This window comes from Elephantulus edwardii, unplaced genomic scaffold (assembly GCF_000299155.1).
Source record: "Elephantulus edwardii isolate Elephantulus edwardi_28Jun2011 unplaced genomic scaffold, EleEdw1.0 scaffold00104, whole genome shotgun sequence".
NCBI lineage: Eukaryota > Metazoa > Chordata > Mammalia > Macroscelidea > Macroscelididae > Elephantulus > Elephantulus edwardii.
Window position 1 is genome coordinate 2,277,080 of NW_006399854.1, and position 16,194 is coordinate 2,293,273.

The window sequence follows — 16,194 nt, forward strand, 5'->3', positions numbered from 1 at the left end:
TCACAGGCAACTCAACAGCATATAACAAGCTCACTAAATGATCTGCTGGTAACTTGTCTTTTCATAAAGCTTTCTCTTGGTGGGGGTTAAGATAATTAAATCAGGGGTTGCTTGGACCGAGAGACTGAAACCAGAGAAAATTGTTAAAGGGGAAAGTCTATTAAATGCACATTGTGGGGGAAAAACAAGGAAAATATTCCCAAGTAAATGTTGAATTGTTCAACAAAACAAAGGTATAAGTTACTGAGTAAATGTCAACATGTTCCTATAAAGTTAGAACATTATACCTTGTAAGTATGTATGCATGTAATTTGTTTCAAGGAAAACATTCTCTTGCTAACTCAAAATTTCTAATAAGAATGCAGTCATAAAAAGGGTCATTGTAACAAACAGGATGTCTTATATAAATCTCATGATTCTTGTTAATAATTTATTTTGCTTATGTATTAGAAAACTTCTAAAAGCTATAAGGATGTACAAGTCGGGAGGACGCCCAACCATGAGATTCTCTCCCCTTAATTCTTGACTTACTAAAGTCTTGCGTAGTTTATCCCAGCACCCAGCACTTTCGTGCTGGTCAGAAAAGTGCAACAAGCAGAAGTCCTTAAAGTATGATCACAGTCATCATCTGGGAACTTGTTGGAAACGTAGAATTTCAGGTTCTGGACAGACTGAATCAAAAACTCTAGAGTGGGTCCAAGTGGTTCTGATACATGACCATGTGTGAGAATCACAGATCTTCAGGGCTGAGATGGTGCTGACCACCTGATATGAATTGCCAACCTATGTATTATGTCTTTGCTATTACTTTAGAAATTCACAGTCTAGTTCAGATATAGTAAATTGATGGGAGATTTCCCATCTTTCTCCTGCATCTCAATTAAGCAGATAAAATATGAGACCTTTTGGGAGCCGATCTCAGCTTCATTCCTCCAGGAGGTCATAATCTAACGTTTACAGAACTAAACCAGAAAGAAAAGAAAAGCTAAAGAAATTATTAATCTTTCTGTGCTTGAATCTATCAGGGTGATCCCACATGTTGAAGAGACCTGTTTTTAGGGTCTTATTGGATGTAATCTTTATGGAAGGAGATTATCTGGGCTTCTTTTCAAAGTGCCACTGGGTAGATTTGAATCATCAAATTTTAAGTGAGTAATCATTCACCAATTGTTTGTGCCATGTAGGGATCTATGAATACAATACCTAGTGCGACTTCCTGCTTTGGTGGTGGTGGTTGTCTATAAATTGAATTCTACTAAAACCATTATGAGTCTCTGCATTAAGAGGTGGCCTGCTAAGCAGGGTCTGATTTACAAACGTTAGTTGCTATTGGGAAGCTGATTGTATAATATGACATTTTAGAAGTCTCCTGGACTTGTGGTGTAGTGGTTGAAGATGTTCTGTTCTCCTCTACAGCCCTCTGTAGTCAACATAAACTCTACATCAGTCTGGATTATTTTCTATTAAAATATATGCCCACTTTTATATCCCCCCGAACAAGTTCAGATCACAGGGCAAACTCTTTAGGACAATCCTCTAACTACATCTACCATTGACTAAAATAGTAAATAAAAAATACTTACCCTAGAATTTTATTAGTTTCATCCAGTTCTATTAATGTTTTCTTTAAGGATTCTATTTCAGAATCAGTACTTGCAATATTTTGGTATAATTTATTTATCTCAAAAATATTTGATTTGCGAGCATCTCTGACACATTCTTAAAAGTAAGTAGAAACATTAATTGAGCAAAAGTGTAAGTGTAGATAAAACATAAACAAATTAGATCATCTCTGAAATACGTTTTCATCCTGTCCTGATACTAGATGCCTCCAACTCACCACTTTAGTTCCTCTCAGTCTTACCGGCTCCTAATTGCTCATGCATTTCTCAGGTTCTGGCCTAGGGATACCCAGCTGCCTCTGCCTTGGGACTTCTTTAGACAGCTTACATCTGTGCATGTGTAACCTGGAAGTGTGAGAGGTTGGGCAAGGCGTGTCATGCCTTAGAGTTTAGTGCAGAGCCATCCAAGGAGGTATCAAGGACCAGGCTGTTCACTGTGAAATATCTCACTAATGGCTCTCTACCATGAAGCTACCCAAAAGGGGTCTTGAGTGGAGCTTCTGACTACTACAGACTGTTGTCTGCCACAGGTGCCCGGCACTGGAGAAGTCACATGCCCTGTAAGAGTGTGCCAGGTGAAGCACATTGGAACCAGGAGGAGAACATCTTCCTTCTCCAATATTCCTCCAGGGCTCTCTACTAATAAAGCTTAATGTCATGTCAAATGGCAAGGAAGATAAAAACAGGGTCTATCTCCATTATCACAGAACAGACAATGAAGGAAACTAAGAAGCAATAAATGGAAACTGGAACATCTACTTAATTTTTTATTGTATCTTTTCTCTATTAGTAGCCTACTCACATAGAATTATTTAGGGAGATCTAGGAGCTTTGGTGGCCTAGTGGCAAGAAGCTGAGCTGCAATCCTGAAGGCATGTGGTTTGAATCCATGGGAGAAGGATAAGTAAGCGCCTTCTGTGCAGTTAACTGCCTCTGAAGACCCACCAGAGGCTCAGCTACAGGTCGGTTCAGACTTGCTGGTACACAACAGCAACAGTGGCTCAGTAGTAAGAATTTAGCTGTTAACTCAAAGGCATGCAGTTATAATCCATCAGCTGCTCCACGGGAGAAAGATGGGCAATCTGCTCCCATGTGATTTACTGCCTCTGAAAACTCACTAGAGAGTCAGCCATGAGGAGGTCCTGACTTGATTATACTTAACACCACTGAACTATTTCTTAAAAAGGCTGCAGTATACATCAATATTTATCATAATGGCAATATTTCTATATTGCAAAGGAATTGTTTCTAGCTTCTATATTCTATTTATCTGTTTATCTATATAAACAAACAAGCAAAAAGACCCAAACCTGCTGCACTGAGCCAAGTTGATTCTAACTACAGCAAGCCTACAGAATAGAGAGAGAGCTCTCATGGTCTAATCCATAGAGAGTTTATGCTGCTAACCCAAAGGCCTCATCTTTATTGAAGTTCAAATCCACCAGTCTCCTCTCATGACATTTACAGTCTTGGAAACACAACAAAGGAGAGTCAGCTATGAGTTGGTTCAGCCTTGATAACAGTGAGTGTAAGTAGAATAGAACTGTTCCAGAGTTTCTAAGGCTGTAAATGCTTGCCTAAGCAACCTGCCACATCTTTCTTCAATGGGGCAGCTGGTGGCTTCACATCACCCTTTCCGTTAGCAGCTGAGTGATTAGCAACTTAAGACATCAGGTTTTCTTTGTCTATTCTTGCATCAGATCACACTGCTTTAATGTATGTTGTTGTTAGGTGCCATCAAGTTGACTGTAACTCATAGCAAGTGTATGAACAGATCAATGCTATCCTCATGATCTCTGTCATCCTCAAGTCCTTGGTGGTAGTCACGGTGCCAACCCTTCTCATTGAGGGCTAATACCATTTGTTGTTGCTGCTGTTATGTGGTGTCAAGTCACCTGTGACTCATAGCGACCCTATGTACAACAGTCCTAAATCCTGCTCTGTCTTGTGCCAAATTTATTGTCTCCAACACACTTATCCCCATTACCCCAGTCACCAACTCAATCCATCTCATCAAGGCTCTTCCTCTCTTGCGCTGTCCCTCCACCCTCCCAAACATGACATCCCTCATCAAAGACTGGTCCCTCCTTGCAATGTGTCCGAAGTATGTCAGAGGAAGCTTCAGAATCCTTGCCTCCAAGGAACAACCTAGTCTCTCCTTTTCTAGGATGAACCTGTCTGTTTTCCTAGCAGCCCATGGTATATACAACACTCTTCAGCACAACAGCACAAAGGTTATCAATTCTCCTTCTACCATCCCTAGTCATTGTTTTTTTGATATTGACCTTCAGTCCATATTGAAGGCTGCAGTCCTTGATAATCTGTAGCAAGTGCTTCAGATCTTTTTCAGTTTCAACAAGCAGGACTGTGTCATCTGTATAACACAGACTGTTGATGAGTCTTCCTCTAATCCTGATGCTATATTCCTCCTCATACAGCCCAGCCTCATGGATAATCTGTTCCATATATAGATTGAAATATATGGAGATAGGACACATCCCTGCCATACACCCTTTCCAATTTTGAACCTTGCTCTGTTATAACAACTGCCTCCTGATCCAAGTATAGGTTTCACATAAGCCCAGTCAGGTGTTCTGGGATTCCCATTCTTCTCAGGGTCAGCCACTGTTTGTTGTGATCTACACAGTCAAATGCTTTTGCATAGTCAATGAAACCCAGGTAGACATTCCTCTGGTACTCCCTGCTTTCAGCCAAGATCTATCTAAAATTAGCTATGATCGCCCTAGTATCATGGCCTCTTCTAAACCCAGCCTGCACATCTGGAAGTTCTCTGCTGATGTGCTATTCCAGTAATTTTTAAATAATTTTCAGCAGAAACTTGCTAGTATGTGGTATTAATGATACTGTTTGGTAATTTCTGCACTCAGTTGGGTCATCTTTCTTTGGAATGAGAACAAATATAGATCTCTTCCAGTCAGTTGGCCAGGTGGCTGTCCTCCAGATTTCTTGACACAACTTGGTGAACACATCCAGGACAGCGTTGGTTTATTGAAATATGTCAACTGGTATGCCATCAATTCCTGGGGCCTTGTTTTTTGCCAATTCTTTCAAAGCAACTTGAACTTCCTCCTTCATCACCACATTCGCACATACGTTGTTTCATAAAATTCTTCTGTGTCAGCCATTTCCTTTTGGTACAATGACTCTGTATACTCTTTCCACCTTCTTTTAATGCTTTCTGGATCATTTAATATTATGCCCAAAGCATTCTTAAGTATTACCACTTGTTGTTGTTAAGTGCCGTCGGGTCTCAGGTGACTCATTAAGTATTACCACTTGTTGTTGTTAAGTGCCGTGGGGTCTCAGGTGACTCATATCAACCCGATAAAGGAGAGTTTTTGACGCTTGGGTGCCTTTCATCCTCTCTCCAGGTTCATAGGGTTTCCAGAGGCAAGCTATTATGGAAGTGGATGCCATTCCTCCTTCCAAGTTTGTTTTAGTTGGGGACCTCCACCCCATTCTCTGTCCACATTGGGTAGCCAACCCTTAACGCATTTGACACATCAGTGTCACAGAGTATTACCAGCAGTGGCTTGAATTTGTTCTTCAGTTCCTTCAGCTTAAGAAATGCTGAGTGAATTCAGCTCGATTTTCTGATCCCAGCTCTTTGCACATTTCATTATAATACATTGCTTTGTCTTCCGAGCTATCCTTTGGAATCTTCTCTTTAGCTCCTCAATATCTTGAGTTCTTCCCATAGCTTTGGCTTCCTTTTTTTCCCCTTTGCTTTGCTTTGGCTTATTGCTCTAGTGCAATATTCAGGGTCTTTTCTGACATCCATCTTGGTCTTTTCTTCCTCCTCTGTCTTTGTAATGACCTTTTGCATTCTTCATGGAAGATGTTCTTGATATCTCACAGCTCATCTTGTCTTTGCTCACCATAGCTATATAATAAATCTTACTGTTTCTTATATATTACTTCTCATCTTATGCATCTTTTTCAAGATTATCTTAGCTCTCTAAATTTGGTCCTTTATATTTCCATGTGAAGCAGGAGTGGCATCCACTTTCTAAACAACTTGCCTCTGGAAACTCTATGAACTTTGATAAACGTTGACAGTTGAAGAAGGGCTTCAGGCATTTTGTTCATAGGTTTGCTATGAGTCATGCTCGATGTGAAGGCAGTCAACAACAACAGCAACATATTTCCATGTAAATTTTAGAATTGTCTTCCACATAATAACCTGCCAGATTTTTTACTGGCTTTAGAAGAAGAATCAATGCTTTTGAGTTGTAGTGCTAAAGAGGATTGAACATATCATAGACCAGGAATAAAACAATTAAGTCTGTCTTGGAGAGGGTGAAACCAAGTTTCTCCTTGGAGGCTAGGATTTTGAAGCTCAGTTCACATACTTTGGGCATGTGGCCAGGAGGGACCAATCCTTAGAGAAGGATATCATGCTCAGAAGGGTGGAGGGGAAGGAAAGGAAGACCCCAGGTGAGATGGATTGATGCAGTAACTGGGACAATGGGGGTTGGTATGTCAGAATCAATAAGACTGGCTCAGGACAAGTTGCATGCAACTTGACAGCACATAACAATAACAACCTATTAAATGTAAAAACCAATTTATGTTAACATTTTTATAATTTAGTCCTTAAAATATGTTTTGTAGATTCCTGATTACCTGTCTTTTATATCTTTCTTTAGCTGTGTTCCTAGGTTTTAATAACTAAAAAATAAAAACCATCATTTTTACAAAATCTTTTCTTAGTATTTTAAAGAATACACATTGATTGGCGAAGTCACCTAGCTTTGCAATTTAAGCTGGTCATGCTTCATAATTTAACTGAAGATATACCAATTTGAGATGTGTTGATGCTCTCATCTTCAATCTACTGAGAAATAAAATTCTAAATATTCAGTGTTTATGTACATACCTATTATTTCCACAGCACTTGTATAATATGTATGAGCACTGATGACTTGGTGGAAAGAAGTTGCACTGCAATCTTAAAGACACATGGTTCAAATCCACCAGAAGCTCCGGCGGGAGAAGGATGGGTAATATCCGCCTGTCCAATTAGCTGCCTCTGAAAACCCACCTGAGGGTCAGCTATGGGTCAGTTCCAACTCAACAGTACACAATAACAGCAACAACTAGAAAAGCATTACAAATCTGTTTTTCCGTTGTGCATTCTTTCTTCCTGTATGTGACATGTGATAACTATCAACATTATTTAATCCAAAGTACTAGATTCTATATTTTCACAAGGTAAATTTCTACAATTAATAACCCTAAAAGTACCTTCCATTTCTCTGTTAAAGCACTTGGGAAGAGTTTCCAATAGAAAATATAGTCTGCTGAGTTCCATGGTTTCAATTTCTAGAAGATCAATTGTGGCTTTTCTCATTTGTTCCTGAAAATTTAAGTAGCATTTTAAAGAGTTAAGACAGTAAAACAATAAGATTTATTTCCTAAACAATGCATTATGTGTTCAGAGCTTCAAATGGATTTTTGTAAAACATCTTCAAACATTATTCCTATTTGAAGAAGAAAATGGGGCAATTGTATACTCCAACGTCAGTGTTCAAGGTTGGTTTTGTGGGTTTTTTTAATTTAAAGGAACTGGCAGATACAGAAGAATTTAGTGAAATAACATATGAGCAAGAGCCTATGATGATGAAGAAGTTGAAGCTGCTTTGAAAGAAATAGCAAAATATAAGGGCCCAGGAATAGGTGGTATACCAATTGACCTATTTTGGCTAACAGATGCTGCTCTGGATGTGCTCACCAATTTGTGCCAAGAAATTTGGAGAACAACCACTTGGCCAACTGATTGGAAGAGATCTATATTTGTTCCCATTCCAAAGAAGGGTGACCCAACAGAGTGTGGAAACTGCAGAACAATATCATTGATTTCACATGCAAGCAAGAATCTACTGAAGATTATCCAAAAACGACTGGAACAGCACATCAGCAGAGAATTGCCAGAAGTCCAGGCTGGGTTTAGAAGGGGTAGGGGTACTAGGGATATTATAGCTGATGTTAGATGGATCTTGGCTGAAAGCAGGGAATACCAGAAGAATGTCTATCTGTGTTTCATTGATTATGCAAAGGCATTTGACTGTGTGGATCATAACAAACTGTGGCTGACTCTGAGAAGAATGGGAATCCCAGAACATTTAATCGTGCTAATGCGAAACCTATACTTGGACCAAGTGGCAGTCATCAGAACAGAGCAGGGTAACACTGCATGGTTCAAAATTGGGAAGGGTGTACGCCAGGGATGTGTCCTGTCTCCATACCTTTTCAACCTGTATGCAGAACAGATTATCTGGGAGGCTGGGCTCTATGAGGAGAAGTGTGGAGTCAGGATTGGTGGAAGATCTATTAACAATCTGCGTTATGCAGATGACACAACCCTGCTTGCTAAAACTGAGGAGGACGTCATGCACTTGCTGCAGAGGGTCAAGGACTGCAGCCTTCAGTATGGACTGAGGCTCAATGTCAAGAAGACAAAGATTCTCACCACTGGACCAATTGGTAGCATCAGGATGGATGGCGAAGAGATTGAGATTGTTCACAGCTTCAGTTTGCTTGGCTCCATGGTCAACACTCTTGGCACCAGCAGCCAGGAAATAAAAAAACGTATTGCGATGGGAAAGTCTGTTGTTAGGGACCTCTCTAAAGTACTCAAGAGCAACGGTGTCTCTCTTGAGATTAAGGTGTGCCTAATATAGGCCATGGTCTTTGCAATCACTTGTTATGCATCAGAGAGCTGGACAATGACTAGGGAAGACAGAAGGAGAATTGATACCTCTGAGCTGTGGTGCTGGAGAAGAGTACTGAATGAACCCTGGACTGCCAAGAAAACATATTCATCCTAGAAAGGGTTAAACCAGGATGCTCCTTGGAGGCAAGGATTCTGACATACTTTGGACATGTTGTAAGGAGGGAGAGGTCCTTGGAGAAGGACACCATGCTTGGAATGGTGGAGGGACGGCGCAAAAGGGGAAGACCCTCTATGAGGTGGATTGATTCAGTGACTGGGGTAATTGGGATGGGTGTGTCAGAGGCAGTGCGATTGGCACAGGATGGAGCAGGGTTTAGGGCTGTTGTACAGAGGGTCGCTATGAGTCACAAGCGACTCGACGGCACATAGCAACAACAACAGGTAGAGCTAGTTTACCAAAGGAAAAAAAGAATTTCAAAAACAATTGTTGTTGGTGTGGTGTTTACCATAGAGTTGGAAGCAACCCACAGTTGAACGTCTGGTGGGTTTTCAGAAGCAGTTAATTGCATGGGAGGAGATTCTTTTTTGGTGGAGCAGCTGGTGGCCTCAAACCACATGCCTTTAGAATTGTAGCACAGCTTTTTGCCACTAGACCTCCAGAGCTCAAAAACCAACTGGGGAAAGGGGCAGAAAGTAGTGCATCCTTTAAATAAATGATGGCTAAAAAAGCTACTATATGACTTGACCATATGTAAAAGTAAGTTTCAATGGTATGCATGATCTGAAAACAGAAAGGACATTTATCAAAGATTTCATTATAATTATTTTGGGAATGGATAGTAGAGATGGATGTACAATATAAAAACTAAACTTTGACCAAGTTGATTCTAACTCAGAGTAGAATTGCTTCATAATGTTTCTACTACTATACTTTTCTCTTGAGTGGCTGGTGCATTCAAACTGTTGACCTTTATGTTAGTGGCTGAATGCTTAGGCACTGTGTCACCAGGGCTCCTTTGTGCAATATGTTGTCCATTGCCTTCGAGTCAAGCATGACTCATAGCGACTCTGTGAACAAAAGGCCTGAAGCCCCTCTAAAACAATCAACATTTATCAAAGTTCATAGTTTCTGGAGGCAGTATGGCTAATATAATTACTGTCATTATATTGTATAGATAAAAAAAATTGTCTTAGAACAGCTTAAAAGGAATATATGCTTAAAAGGAATATAGCTTAGGTATTATTTGCATAACAACAGTCGAGAATAAGAGCTACATCATAAAGTGGACTGGGATGGGAGTGGAGAATTGTACAGCAATGAAATAATTTTTTTTCAAAGAGAAAATGAACTTTGGGGAGGGGAGCAGGGAGGAAAATATGCAATAATGAATGAATGAATGAATGGAAATCCAAGTTCTCTATAAACTTCCATTAAAATATCAAAGAAATTGTCTTAGTGGTTTTATTGGTGATATATTTTCACTTTCTTCTTTCTGCATATTTATTTTTCCCTAAAATTTTCAGAGTATACATGCATTATTTTAATAATAGTGAAAATGTGTTACTTTTCAAAGTGAAGAAGAGATTTTTCTCAGCTATTTAAGGGATTGGTTATAGGATTTAAATATTAAATTGAGTCAAGCTGGATAATTAGCCATAACATGTTTTCACCCCTTCAAGTTCTGAGAAAAAGCATTCTTAAATGAACAGAGGTGGGGAAAGTTTTAATAGGATCACAGTATGGCATTGCATATTAAAAAACCTTGTGCTTCCATACATTATGATGAAGTTTAATAGCGTAATTGTAGTTAAGTACATACACATACACACAGAGCTTGTGGTAAGAAGGTGCACCGTCAACCCTAAGGTGCACAGTTTTAATCCACTTTTTCCTTGGCAGAATGGTGGGAAATCTCTTCTTGTGTGATCCCTGAAAACTTGTTGGAGGGTCAGCTATAAATCACTTCTGACTCAGTGGTACATTAACATATATGTGAAATTTGTAAAATAATTTTCATCATCACTTGGTTAGACCAAACTCATTTACCTCCGTATCTCGACATATTATAAATATTTTTTTCCATAGTATATTTTTAAATCTAATGAAGAGCCTTCACAATTCTGACCAGCTCAATCATTAACCAGTTCTGCTTCTCATAAGTGAATCTAGCATCATCTATAGAACAGGCCTGTTATTCCATGTTCCAAATGACAGGAAAAAAGCAGTATTTTTGCTTCTTCAACAGCTGATTCAACACTGGTGCAAATACTTAGTAACGTGAGAGAAAATATTTTTAAATTGACGCTAAATATTTTCCCTATTCATTTTTTGAAGTACCTTGAACAGATGGGTAACCAAATCAAACCTTTTTCTGCAGCCAGTTCTGACTCATAGGGACCCACGTGGTACAGAGTAGAACTATATCCCATGACATTTTCTTGACAGTAACCTTACGGAAGCAGATCACCAGGCTTTTCTTCCATGGTATCATCAAATAGGTTTGAACTGCTAACTTTTTGGTCAGTAACTAAGAACAAATTTCGCTCCCCAGGACCTTCACTTTGAAAAGACTCAGTGCTAAATTAAAGTTTGATAATAAAGTACATGGAAGCATTAAAAAAATAGCTTTATACATAATACAATACCAATTTTTTAACAGCTACAGCGATGTCCTGAAGAAAGATCCTAGCTGCTTCATCACATTTAAAATAGTCACTTTGCAGCGATTGTTCTAAAAATGAAGGAAAGAAAATTAAAATTGTATTCCAAATCAATAGTTTACAATTAGCTCTATTACTGACAATGAACTTGGATACTAATGAATAGTTGTACTTCTTCAACAGTCAACATTTTTTATGATACTTGTCCATGTCTATCTCATAAGAGTGGTGATATTAAATTCAAAACTTCAAAACTCACAGCTGTTGAGTCTATTCCAAGTCATGGACCCTTCTTCAGGTTTCTGAGGCTTTAAATCTTAAAGGGAGCAGGCTAACTCACCTTTTGTCTACTGAATGGCTGGTTGATTTGATCTACTGACCTTTTGGTTAGCAGCCCAGCACACAATGCACTAAGCTCCCATAGTTCCTTGTGATATTAATTTCAGTCCTTGGAGAAGGACATGGTGCTTGGAAGGGTGGACAAACAGCTCCGGAGAGGAAGACCCCAGATAAGAGGGGTTGATACAGTAACTGGGACGATGGGGGCTGGTGAGTCAGAGTTAGTGAGACTGGCTCAGGATAGTAAAGGGTTCAGAGCTGCTGTACATCGGGTCACTATGCATTACAGGAAACTCAACGGCACATAACAACAATAACATACTATGTCAGGTTTGGAACCAGGGGTGGAATCCACTTCCTAAACACCATACCTCTGGAAACTCTATGAACTTTGATAAATGTCAATAGTTTTAGAGGGACTTGAGGCCTTTTGTTCATAGAGTTGCTATGAGTTGAGCTCAACTCGAAGGTAATCAATAACAAAATAGAAAAAAAGAAACTATACCAAACTAATAATAATATTTAAGATCTAATTCAAATGCTTACTCAGTTGTAAAATACATCTTCTATCTCTGAATTTTCCTAGTTTTACATGGATCTCTTTTCTACTTAATATTTCCTTTTTAAAGTAAGTTCAAGATTCTTCTCCAGCACCACAGCTTAAAGGCATTGATCCTTCTTCTATCATCCTTAGTTGTTTTCCAGCTTTCTGATGCATAGCAAGTAGTTGTGGAGACCATGTCCTGGATCAGGTGCACTTTAGTCTTTAGACTGACATCATTGCTCTTCAGCACTCTGGAGAAATAACTGACAGCCGATTTTTAAGGTCATAGTGCTGATTCATGGTGGAGTCTGGATACCAATAGGGTAGTTCTAGGTTCTTGTCCTTAATCCTCATTCTTGGAAGTGTAAAGAATAATTTCTGTTCTTTGTTTCAGGCAATTTGGGCTCACTTAAATAATCTAAGCTCTCAGACCAAGTGAAAATCACTTACTGAATTTGTGAGCAATTAAGTGTGTGTAAGAGAGACAGGGTTTTGTAAAGGATCTCTCTCTTTTAAAGTGAAATAAATGAGCACACACTTGTTTCTGCTTGCATACTCAGATCAGGAAGACTTAATGATATTTTCTCCTGTGAAAAACTTCATGCAGGTCCAGAAATCATTATTTGTGATTAACACGAGAAATGAAATAACTTGGTGACCGAGAGATAAAACCAGAGATGAACAGCTCCAAACTATCTCTATCCTAAACAATGACCTTAGACACTTGGGAATAATTTACTCTCTCTGGGTCAATATCTTTTATAATGAACTTATCTAAACCTATTCCACAAGAATTATAACATGAAATTAGTTCATCTAAAATGGGGTAAAGAAATCCTACCAAATCAATGGTAGTATTATACTAAAAACTAATAGAATTATCCTTAAGTAGCGAAGCAATGAATATCTTATTATTTGGAATAAATAGGTTTTCATATGAAGAAACAATGCTTTTTCTTGGAACATGTTTTGTCCTAAATTTAGGTGGCTTAATTCCAAGCTCAGCTCTTGTAAGTGAAGAAAAATTTTAATCTGGCCCCAGTTAAGATACTTCTCTGTTCACATTTCCTAAACGTGCTTTTTCCAGGTAAAAGAGCATCCAGATTTAATTCACACCACATGCTCATCTGTTCACCAAAAGGTTCTTATCCATCCACCACTATGTAGAGGAAAGATGAAGCAATTTGCTCCTGTTAAGATTTGTTGTTCTTGTGTCCTGTCCTACTCACAGCTGCCACACAGCGGGTTTCAGAAGCCGTAAACTGCACTGGAGAAAATGGTCTGTGTTTTTCTTGCCTCAGAGATTTTATAACCTCAGAAATGTCACAGAGCAACTGCATGAGCGGGAATGGATCCCCCATGTCAGTGAGTTTGATGTTTGTTGCTGCTTTAATAGAACAAGTGCCACTTTGACACACTTTTTCTTATTTGTGTGTTAAGTTCTCCAGTTTTCACTGGCAAAATAATGGAGGAAATTAACTTGCAATGGAAAGGCAGTAAGGGACAAGCAGAAATCCAATATACAGTCTAAAGGCAGATGGAATCTTCCCTATTCCTTCACCCACTCTCATTCACCCACTAAACTCTGCAACCCTATTGATTTCCACCCTTTTCCTTTTTCCACTCCCTTCATCCTTTCCGTTTTTGGATACTTAACACACATCTAACTAGTTGTCCTAGTTTTTCAATTATGGTCTCATGCAGTATTTGTCCCTGTGAGAATTTGTCCACTTGATATAATGCCTAGACTCTCCTAAGTTAAATAGTATTTCACATTGTGTTTGTTCCTTAGTGCTGCAGAGTGTTCTATTGTGTGAATATACCACACTTTCTCACTCCATTTGTTTGTTGATTGGGCTGTTTCCATATTCTTGCTATTGTGAATATAGGTGCTATAGAAAAGATTCAATGGGGATTGCAAAGGACAGGGTAATAATAGGCATTGGATTAATTACATAAAACGCAATGTATATGAATGTATGAAACACAATGTAAAAGAAAGATTGTATAAAACAATGTACAGGAACGAAACACAATGTAAACGAATTACTGTATGCAAACCAATTTTAAAAATTTGGGGGGAAATAACCCCAACAAAAAGGAAAAAAACTCACAACCACAAAAAATGGGCAGATGGATAAGCCTGCAGCTTGCAACAGGCAAGAGAGGGCAGAAGGGCAATGGCCTGGAAGTCCAGGATCCAACCGGAGTCCGCTCCCGGGCCGGCAGCAAGTGCTGGCGCCGCCCCCTGCCGGCTCCCCAGCCTCGGAGGAGCCAGGGGGCTCCAGCAGCCGAGAGTGCTTCCAGGGAGGGTTCCCATTGAGGGCCGCCCGGCTCCACCCTGGAGGACGAGCTCCTTTCCGACAAGCTTCTCACCCACAAATAAGAGCTGCTCCAGCGCGGCGGCCGCGACCGAGGAGCCCAAGGTGGCGGGGACGACGCATAACTCCAGGGAAGGGCCGGTGGAGACACCGATCTCCTGTCCCTTTTCAGCTTTCGCCTGCTCAGTCACCGTCAGCACCTTTTTGCCTGAGACGTTAGGGTCAGACGAGCAGGGGCTCAGTGACATCTTGCTGTTTTGGAGCGCCGCCAAGGCAGCCAGCGCTGTGGAGGCCGGTTGCCACTGGCAACGAGCTCGCTTTGGCCCTGGGCGCCCCCTGGCGGCCTGCACGGAACTGGGTACCTGACTGCTCTGGTCCCTTCATTCTTTAAAATTAAGTAGCCTTCCCCTCTTTGCATTTTCCCTTCTTTCCCTAGTTCATGGCCTGAATCTCTCTGGTTGACCACTAGGATTAGTACTGCTCACCCCCCCCCACCTTTTTTTTTTAAAGAAAATTTTTATTTTATATTGTTTTATTTACAAAGTTCATAATACATTGTTTTTCACGCGGATCTTTCCCCTTTCCTTTCCCCACTCCTCCCTCCACCCATCAAATTGTGCGATCCTATGATTAACTCCCACCTGCTCACCCCTCTGCTGCCCCCATTTCCCTTGGATCCTCATACACTTTCTACAATAATGGTCTTATACAATATTTGTCCTTATGGGATTGAGTTCACTTACCATAATGCTCTACAGTCCCTCCCAAGTTAGGAAGGAATTTACAAAATCATTGCTCCTGCATGCTGCGGTAGTAGTCCATCATGTGAATGTACCATAATTTATAACCATTAGTTATGTAGTATTTTTCAAAATTCTTGCTGTTGAGTGCTGCATGATACTCCTTTGTGTGGTTGCACCACAATTTCTCAATTCATTCAGTTTTGGCATTTGGGCTGTTTCCATGTTCTTGTGATGGTGAATAATGCTGCTATGAACACTGGAGTACAAGTCTCCATTTGAGCCTCAGTTCTCATTTTCTCAGGGTATATATTCCAAGGAGTGGACTAGCTGGGTCATATGGAATTTGTATTGTTCAACAATGTTCACCTTTTGAGTGTGTTTCTAAGGCAGATACTACAGAAGGGATTTTATATACAGAAGTGTTCAGTAGTTTCACGACTTTGTGAAGAGAGGTTTGTGTTTCTGGTAGTGTGTTTGCTTCTGGATTTTTGTTGTTGTTTTGTTTTTTTGTTTTGCTTTTGTTTTTATAGATGAGGAAAATGAGGCTACGATGCCTAAATGAACTGTCCAAGATTACAAGAGAACACTTTTAAGTTCAAAGCAGCATCTTTATGAATCTTTCCTCCAAATTGAGCAAGAATCTCAAAGGTCTAGTCCACCAACTGCTCAACAGTAGAAGTGAAGGGGCAGCAGAAAACCCATTTTTTATTAACCCCCATTAGGGCTGGAGGCAGAAGCAGGCCATAAACATTCTTGGCTTAGGGCAAACACGAGTGCCCCAGGTAAAGCCTAGTCTGTCCTTGAAAAAGTAAGGAATTAACTAGTGTCTACGTGACATAAACAGAGTAAAGGCGGGCAAAGTAACCAGCCCATCAAAAGCCGACCAAATGACTGACCCCCCTGGCCCACCAATCTCTTTGCCCTAGCAGGGGCACTCAAGAAAAAGCTATAAAAGCAAGTGAGAGGGAAAACTCGGGGCCTTTTTCCTTCACCACCATCCTGGGGAAGGGAAAGGGCCTCCGCGCATGGAAAATTAAATAATAAACGCTCTTGAAATGTCAGATGTGCTTTTGGATTTCTTTGAGGGGCATTTTGTGGGCACAACAGAAGGATGGACAGGGAGGAGTTCTGCCTGATTAACTGACTCTGAAAATTCACTGAAGGGTCAACAATGGGTCAGTTCAGACTCAATGCACACAACAATAGTATCTCCTTTTTGGGTGTTCTGGTGACAGGGTAAAAGGTTGTGCTATCAACCCAAATTTAG

General features: G+C 40.1%; 1 protein-coding gene across 1 annotated transcript in view; it reads right to left on the reverse strand.

Moving 5' to 3' along the window:
* Nucleotides 1–14,432, reverse strand: part of CCDC175 (coiled-coil domain containing 175) — a 95,754-nt gene extending 81,322 nt beyond the window's left edge. The window contains exons 1-4 of the mRNA XM_006891819.1: nucleotides 14,240–14,432; nucleotides 10,966–11,051; nucleotides 6,891–7,002; nucleotides 1,584–1,719 (exon numbers count right to left, since the gene is read on the reverse strand). Coding sequence (XP_006891881.1) covers nucleotides 1,584–1,719; nucleotides 6,891–7,002; nucleotides 10,966–11,051; nucleotides 14,240–14,432 — 527 coding nt within the window. The remainder of the gene's footprint in view (nucleotides 1–1,583; nucleotides 1,720–6,890; nucleotides 7,003–10,965; nucleotides 11,052–14,239) is intronic.
* Between the last annotated feature and the right edge of the window lie 1,762 nt (nucleotides 14,433–16,194).